The sequence below is a fragment of the Empidonax traillii genome, unplaced genomic scaffold (genome assembly GCF_003031625.1).
Source record: "Empidonax traillii isolate 1590-97213 ecotype Southwest subspecies unplaced genomic scaffold, ASM303162v1 scaffold58:size1836614, whole genome shotgun sequence".
In the NCBI taxonomy this organism is placed as follows: domain Eukaryota; kingdom Metazoa; phylum Chordata; class Aves; order Passeriformes; family Tyrannidae; genus Empidonax; species Empidonax traillii.
In genome coordinates this window covers 1,400,038-1,409,158 of record NW_020955251.1, presented here as the reverse complement: position 1 = coordinate 1,409,158, position 9,121 = coordinate 1,400,038, and the positions used below count along the sequence as shown (strand labels likewise).

The 9,121-nt window shown below is 37.6% G+C and overlaps 1 protein-coding gene across 1 annotated transcript in view; it reads right to left on the bottom strand.

The window, feature by feature from the left end:
• Positions 1–693: 693 nt before the first annotated feature.
• The window catches only part of UBE3C (ubiquitin protein ligase E3C), a 72,802-nt gene continuing 64,374 nt past the window's right edge, over positions 694–9,121 (bottom strand). Inside the window, exons 20-23 of the mRNA XM_027879795.1 lie at positions 8,569–8,757; positions 8,402–8,468; positions 7,442–7,572; positions 694–4,579 (exon numbers count right to left, since the gene is read on the bottom strand). Coding sequence (XP_027735596.1) covers positions 4,409–4,579; positions 7,442–7,572; positions 8,402–8,468; positions 8,569–8,757 — 558 coding nt within the window. The 3' untranslated portion in view covers positions 694–4,408. The remainder of the gene's footprint in view (positions 4,580–7,441; positions 7,573–8,401; positions 8,469–8,568; positions 8,758–9,121) is intronic.

The window sequence follows — 9,121 nt, the reverse complement described above, 5'->3', positions numbered from 1 at the left end:
AAATACCACAGTGGAACTAAAAGTGTATTTAGCAATGAAAATAAATAAGCAAAGGGAAGCAGAGAATTGTAATTACCAAAAGAGATAAAAATTAAACTGCACCTTCAGAGGAGCCCACATATGTGCTAAAATTCCAGAAGAAGCTGAAAGAGACGTTTTTGTATGTGTTTGCTGACAGAGCAGCATTCTTCACTATGAATTACAACTTCTCAGGTTTTTATCCATGGATTTTGTTCTTACCAAAAATTCTGAAGAAGTCTTTTCAAAGCACATCAAGCGATGTTGGCTACGCTGTCTGACAGACACTCTGAAACAAAGCCAAACCTTGGAGCTGCAGCTTGGCTGACAGAGCAGGAACTTCACAGCTCAAAAACTGAAGGTACAAACCATTCTGAAGCAGTAGAATCACAGGACAGTTCAGGCTGTAAAAGACCTCTGAGATCATCGAGTCCAGCCACTAACCCAGCACTGCCAAGCCCACCACTAAACCATGTCCCTGAGTGTCACATCTACACATCTTTTCAATCCCTCCAGGGGTGGTGACTCCACCACTGCACTGGGCAACCAGTCCCAACAGTAGTAACTTCAAGACCAACAAGCAATTAATATCAGCTTCTTTTAGAACCTATTCAGCATCACCAATCTTTAAAAAGAAAATGCCCCATTTACTGCAAAAAATGAAAGAAAAGAGTGTTTCTGCAGAGTTTCAAGAAAACTCAAATTATTTTATTCACAAAAGCATAAGTCAATAAAAATATAGATATCCTGATCAGTTTTACAGACCACGTTCATTTCTTCTCTCCTTCACTGACAGGCAAAGCATTATGAAAAAAAAGGAACAAGCATTTACATCACAAACCATTATTAACACAGATTCCTGTATATGAGCAAATGTTGTAAAGTTTTTGCATATAATTATAAATACAAAAAAATCACAGATCCAACAAAATATTCTTCTGTTGTTTTTTTCCTTTTATCTTCTGTGCTGTATGATTTTTCAGTGGTGAAAAGAGTATGTGCTGTCTCACTGGCACTGAACAAACAGTTTTTGGTATAAACTGAAATTTATGAGCTCACTGCACTCAAAGTATCTTTTTTGAATTCCATACCACTTTATAGGAGCAAATTAGGATGTTTGTGCTGTATTATTCAAGTGGTACCAAAAAAACTGTCCACATTGCTACTAGTAGCATCAGGAAGCTCTCCTTTTTTTTTTTTTTTTTTTAAATTATGGAGCAGCCCCCACAAAAATAACTGAAGATACCCTCATTGTTCAAATCAAACTTCTGTCAGCTCAAGTGTTTACACAAGAAACTGGAGGAAGATCTTTCCTCTTTTGTAGATACACAAATGCTCCCTAGAAATCATGAAAGTTTTATGAAATTTATGCAAGTTTGGCTTTCAAGACCATGATGGAAGACAACTGAGATTAAGGAACAAGGCCCATCATTTCTGTTGTGGTTTGTTTTATTTTTTTTTAATCCAGCTAATAGGACTAAGCCCCCATCTGCAAAAATTGTCATTGAGATAAACAGACCAAGTGCTAATTTTATGTCTTTATTCCATTTTTCATGTCTGTTAATTTTGTAGAGATGAAAAAATTGTGACCTCTTCCATCATACAGACCTTGACAAAAACGTTTTTAGAACAGGTTACAAAACTATAAACCCAAATTTATTCGAAAACGAAAACCAATCATAAAATGCTGTCATTTTTCAACAAAACAAGTACTGAGGAGGACGAAACACTGTAGTACAGAAATTTACTGTAAGGGTTATCTTGTACAGAAACCAACCCCAAACCCATAATCATTCCTGCCATAATTCTGATGGTCAGATCTACAAGAATATTTCAGGTAACTTGCACGCAGTGTGTTTACTGCCTCTGCCTGACTAAACGCTGGGAGCATCACAACTGGGAGACAGTTTGCTCTTCTTCTGAAAAGCAGAAAATCCAGTTTCATACAGAAACAACTCTTGCTGTGTAAGTTCTATGAGAGATCATGTTGACCCTCCAGCTCCTCAGGACATGACTAACTATGTGCCTATGTTACTTCTCATACCTTGCTCCTTAAAAGTATCCATGGAAAAGCAGGAACTTGTGCTTCATCCTGACTCTCTGAAAACAGCTGGCACAAGCGTTAAGCCCTGGTTGCCAAAGGAAAGCCCCCCAGTCCTCTCACTGCAGTCTGAGGGAGGTGAAGCTGTTGCAGCACAGCCTTCCAGCCGGGTACCTGCAGAATGAAATCTGGGCCATGACTGTTCTCAGCGACCTGCCAGGGTCAGGATTTCACACTTACTGTACAGAATATACAAACAAGGTCACCGAGTGCTACATACCAGAGAAATAAAATGTCAGAGCATTTTCAGCCAGCTCAAGTTCTCTAGGGAAGTTTCCTGCAGCTCTGTCATTCCTGCAGTTACAGCTCTCTGCAGCTCACACTTCCCCCAGCCTAAACTTTCCCTGTGGCACCCGCTGCTTCCCTGCTCACAGACAGGAATAGTGTGCACTGTCTCCTTTTGAAAAGCAGAAAGCAAACGTTACCAGTACTTGGCATGACTCCAACACAATCTTCAAATACAAATATTTAATAGAAAAATTTAATTTAATTTTACAAAATACAGATACAACACTACCCAGTGTAGCAAAATAATGGAACTGAAAAATAATTTCAAAATATTTAAAGCATTAGGTTCTAAAATAAATAATGCTATCTAAAAGAAGTGTTCAGGTTTTGCAATTAGGAGGAGGCAGTTCCACTATTACTGATCTCTTTTTCAACTTTACAAGTTCCATAATTTATGTAGAAAAATATACAAGAAAAGAATTTGGGATAAAGAATAGGTTGGGTACGTAATACTTAACATAAATAAAAAGCCTAAAGCAAAACCAAAAAGAAAACCAATTGTTTTATTTCTGTACATCAAGACTACAAATAGTATTTTAACACTTCATTTATTACCCAGATTAAGAAATTATACATTTTTATATGGTTACTAGTAAACATCTTAAAATCACTCAGTTTTCCCACATTTAAAAGGATATTGCTGGTTACTGCTTATTAAATAGGAAATCCAGCGGAGTTTCCAGTAACAGCAAAATATTTTTTTTTGCATAAGAGATGAATAAAAATTTGATTGTAATTTCTGATGAATTAAAATATAAAACTAAAGTTCAGAGGGATGCACTTATGAATCTTACAGTCTGAACTATAATTCCTTTTTTAAATTGACTGCAGTTTGCATACGAAACCCTACGATGTGCCTACTACCAGAGGATCAGCTCCTTCCATATGAAAGCAATTTTTCCCCCAGATATCAAATTTTATTAAGCAGCATATTCCCACTTACTTTTCACAGCAGAAATACTGCAGGGAGATGGATATAAAAGCTGTTTAATCACCAAAAAAAAAAATCAAGTCGATTAGTTCTACGGCACAGATATGGTATTTAAGGTGGAAATATATGATAGGGAAAAGGAATGTGAACACCACAGGCTTCAAATATAAAAGATAAAGCCTGATAACTTTGGTTCAAATAATTTTAATAATTGTTACATTTTTCCAAAGTGATGATTTTTGTTTGTACTGTGTATGCAGCAGGAGTCTGATTCATTTGAAACAAACCAACCAATCAACCAAAAAACCTGCACAGGCACAAAAGACAGAAACAGGACAGAGAAAACCTGGCTCCTCACATCCATTCAGAACAGTGTCCAAGTGATAATGATGCAGCCAGGCTGCCAGGGCACTGCTGACTCATATCCAACCTTCCACTGACAGGACCCCCAGGTCCCTTCCCACAGCTGCTCTCCAGCCCCTCATTCCCCAGTCTATACACACAACCAGTGGGTGATTGCCCATCTCTCTATGACTTGTAAACAATTCTACAACCTAAGTAAAGATGTTAGGTTACCAGTAAATGAGCATTTTCATCCTCAGTTCTGGGATATCTGCAAACATCTGCTTCCCTTCCATCTAAGAGATTAATTGCAGGATGTTAGCCCTGTCTCATCCCAATGCACTACACGGTACACAACTTTATTGCCAGTTTGTAATATTATTTATGTTTGAACAGCACAAAGCCAAAGCTTCATCTTTGGTTAATTTCACTGAGATGTCACTGTTCTTTAAATGTGCTCTTTCTTCACATAAACACAGAAATCAGCCACACTGCACACGGCATTCATAGTTTTGAATCATAAAAGCAGTGTCAACATAATATTCAGTAATGAAAGCTAACTAAGAAATCGTGTTTAGAAATGAAACCTATTTGAGGGCATTTGATAAGACACAAGAGCTGCAGAAATCTAGACAGAATTCCCTTAAAACTGCTTGGGTATGGGTGCTGCTTTAGAGTAGGCACTGGTTAGTTCCTCTGCAGATCATCCAAATAAGCGTCAGCTCGACTCAGCTTAATTCAAATCCAGCAGCACATTCAATGGCATAAAGGAGTTTGCTTCTCATCAGATTCTCATCATAAAACTCAGGAAGCTTCAGCAAGTTCATGCAGGTACTGGCAGTAGGTAGCCTGTCTAAATCAGATCCTCCATTGTGAATGCAAAATGCAGGATATAACTCCTGGAAAATGCAACAACAACAAAAAAACCCATGTAAGATATAAAAGCCAAAACCTACCCCGTAGCAGCTGGAACACATTTCTAGGAGGTAAATCGCTAGATTAACACCTGTCACAATTACATACTCAAACTGCATTTTCTTTCATTCCTGGTAGCACCAAAACCACTCTTAAATTGTGTAGTATTTTCCTCTGCCTTGTCCCCACCAAGATCCACTGATTTGCAAAACACAAGGCGATTTATTTGGCTCTAAGGAAAATATAATGATTTGTTATTGTTCATAGAGTCTGCCATACACATTTACAATACTACAGAAACATAACTGTAATGATATAACCTTGTCAAACTCTGATTATTCTTCTGATGTGATAACACACTGTAAAACATTTTGCATGTAGTGTTTCATTGTTTTAATAATATCATTTTTTTTTTTCTTCTGAGAAAGAGTATAGTGAAAAATATATTTATTTTTTACCTCTGAAGCACTGCTTTTGCTGGCAAGACAATATTCATCTTATCAAATGCTTGCCTGAGGTAAAAAAGTTCTGATTTTAGAAACTGGAAAAAAATTCCAGCTCCAAAGGCAAAAGGTCAATGAGATTCTAAGCTAAATTATTGTTCAAATGGAGGCCTTAAAAGTATTTCACAGCTAAAATGCTGCATTTTTAGTGTTCCTTTCAAAATGCTAATTGAATTCCCCTACTTTAGCTTTAAAAATGGAAAAATGGAGTTCTAAATTGAAATGTCATGCCAAGGGCACCATTTGTTGCATAATTAAATACTGTACAGCAGGAAAATGCAATAGTTTGGAAGTGAAAAGTATCATCAATTTATTATGTGACCTGATTGGAACTTAACAATTTTCAACCACGCTTTAATGATTTTTTTTTGTCCGTAACAATGACATTTATTAAACTTATTAAACTTTGATTAGCTTTAGTAAATGTTATTCTGAGCCTGACTCTGGCAGTGAAAGTTTAAATTTTTTAAATGATGCAAAGCTAGACTGTGCTATCTATAAGCTATGAATGTCAAGACATTTCCTTATCTTAAATTAACATGTACTAACTTGAAGAAAACATGCCACTTCCACAATATAAAGCATACAGAAGATTTCAGAGTGATAACCAAAAATTTTGTTTCCCTCAGAAAAACACAGGACAAATATATTACAACAGTGCAAACAAATTCAGAAGATCATTAATGTCTACCATCAACATAAATATATTCAGTTTTTTGGCCAGTAATACTCAGCACTCCTATGGCTTCACCCTCTTCACCTTCAAAGCATTAAACAACACACTGTCACGGGCTAACAGGACATTACTGCTGATGACAATACCAGTTACCCACTTCCTTTTCTGGCAAACATTTCCTGGCAAGCCCTTTGGTGGTAAATCCCTGTTAACAAGATACCGCTGCAGTCACTTCCATTTTTTCCTAGCCAAATATGTTAAAAGTCAGTTCATGGCCCATCTCCCAAGTGCACACACAGACTTCAGCTTTCCACATTTAGCTGGGTCACCATCAGCCTTAATATTTTTGATTCACTTCCTCCATCTCTTCAAATGTCACACTGGCTACCTCAAAGCTGGCTACCTACATCTGCATTTCCTCCTCTCCCCTTGTAATTAAAGAGGATGACAACAAATGGAGACTTCTGTTTAACTGGTTTCCACACAGTTGTTTCCCAGCTATCCCTCCCTCACATGACTGATGTGCACTATTCTATCTTGGTTTCATCCCACAGTTTTCTAACTGTCCTTCCTGCTGTCCTGTTCATTGCTGGAGCCCTGTACAGTGATATTCACGTGGTCTTAGGGAGTTTAGGAGAAATGCTTGCAGGCTTTTAAATAATCAGTCACATAAATCAATCAACGAATACCCCAGATAGGATTCATGTGATTAAGCAGCCACCTCCATTGTCTCCATATCCAAATCTACGGATGCTCTTTACTGTTCTAGGGGATCTAGTTAGTATGTTTTGTGGGGTCTAAGACATGATTTATTTCATCCTGAAGTTGACACATGGAGCAGTCAAACTGCTAACTAAGTGCCAGTTCCTCTCTTAGGTGTCTATAAAAGCTGAGCTATAGATTAGAGATATTGAAGATGGAGGATATGTTGCCATCCCATGGGAACAACACCACACAGCACTGAATGTTCCCACATTTTAGAGGAAATGAAGGCCACGACCAGTTTTTAACCAGAATTTTGCACTGCAGTGAAACTCATGGGTAGAATATCCACAGAATTTAGTTTCAAAATGTCTTCACCTTGCCTTGGCCTTTCTTTGGTTTTATCAGCAGTAGACAAAAAGTTTTCTTCACACTTAAGCTGCCCTGTAAATAGCAATCTGGAGACACCAGTAAAATATTTATCTACAGAGGATACTGAGCTGTCACCTAAAAGCAGGTAAATGTGAATTAGAAGAAAAGATAATACATGTCCTGCTTCAAACAGTTAATTTAAGACGTTCAAATTTAATAGCTGCTTTTATATCCCCATTTCTCTTTTGCCTGACTTAAAAGACACTGTTCTTAACTCAACCTGTTCCTTGAAACTGGTAGCAATTCTGCTTCTGCACAGGAACATGAAATGGCAGCATGGCCTTCCATGGCACACAGAGAATGCTCTGACCAAAGGGGTTTGTAGGTTTTGCAGTTTAACAGTAAAGAACAGAATAACACTTCACTTAGTATTTTAAAACTATACTTATTACACATGCAAATGCAAACACTGAAGCTGTTTCAGTAGTGACAGAGGAATATTCTTCTCAAATTGTAGATTCACAGACAAGAAAAGCTTGGATCAACATCTGCAGCATTTACAAAAACCTGACAGGCAGTCACAGGACACGCACCTTAAACCCCAGAAGAGGAGGTCGAGAGCAGCTTGTGACAAATTTGAGTAGTTTGCGTTTCTCTTCATCAGTGAAGCTTTCAACAACTCTCCAGAATATTTTAATTACAGGATGGTCTGCTGTGTAGCCACCTACAATGAGACGGAAGTGATTTACAGGTAGAATAGTTTTACGTAAGAAACAAATTCTTCAGGAAAACTTAGCATCAATCTTGAAAAGTTTGGGGAAAATATTGTAAGCAGCAGGCTGATACTGCTGCTTCTAGTATCTACAGATCTCTGATCACTGCATTTTCAGTTTCATTGCTTATCTACGGTTACTGTATCCCTCAGCTTCTTAACTGAAGTTTTCTTCATTGAATCATATTTTGAATTAATTTTATTTAGTTTAGCATTTAGCTAATAACTCCAGATTACTCCTAGAGTGTGCAAAATTTGCAAGACCTGGGATGTTATTGAGTGAATCAACTTTTCTTGAGGTAAGCCCCGATGTGAACTGATTTAGTAGCTACTTTTTGATTACATTCATGAAAACGCAGGGAAAGAATAAAGTAAGGTATCTTGCATTTCTCACAAGATAAAAATATGAGCTCTCTCTTCAGACTGTCTGAGAAATGGTAAGTACCTGAATGTGGTCATAATTTGCAGACTTATTTTCAGATCAACTAGATACAATCATTGACTACCTTTAATTTAGAAAAGGAACATACTCTAATTATCCACTATAAAATTGCATTTAAGTGTGTGAATAAAACAAACTACATATCTCTATTTCCCAGCATTTATAAAATTGGGTTGTAAATTTAACCAGTCTTCTGAAATTCAGGCCTGTTCACCAAGTTTGGCCACAGGTAACAAGAATGACCCTGTAACTTTTTCTTAAAAGTTGGGGTAAAAAGCAAGTTTATTTATTCCTGAGTCAGTCATAATACATGTTCTTATATAAGCAAAATATGCTTACCTGAATAATTTGTGAAAGATTTAAGATCATCCAAACTAATAGGAACTTGGGCACCAGAAGTCAGAACCTGATAGCGAAGGAAATTAGACCGTTACGTTACAGGCAAAAAAAAGTCGGATTTATTTCTGTTCAGAGCAATTGTTTTCTGCAGTTTTAAGCAGAAGTACCTGTATTTCCTGCTGATCAAACATTCGAAGCCACTCAAGATTCACAACGTTGGCCAGCCCCTGACGGAAAGCCAGGCAATGCTGCCGGATTTGTTTGTTCAACCTGTAGTCTGCCACCAGGTGGATGTAGGCGATGCGGTTGGCGCTGGTAACGGGAATGTCTTTTCCACCCGGCTTCAGCTCTACCACCTATAAACACAGCAATTTTCACCACCTTGATAAACTTTAATTCTGTGTGCTGTAACCACGAAATCGAGCTGCAAAACATCCTAGTAAGTGATGTGTACATTTGAGGTGGACTAGAATATACTCAGGAATGTTCACCTCAAAATAAGACAAAAAATGATGAGTTGTGAAGGTAGGGGCTTTGTTTCTGTTTGTTTCTAAGAGCACATTCTATGGCACCCAGCTTTTAGACCTAGATCCCCCACTGCCAATGCAGCTGATCACAAGGCCCCATGGTTTATCACCAGAAAGCAGATTCAGCACAGTCAGAGCTCTTTTATAGGAACAGTGTGTAACACTAAATTCACCACTGCAAGTCAGACAGGAA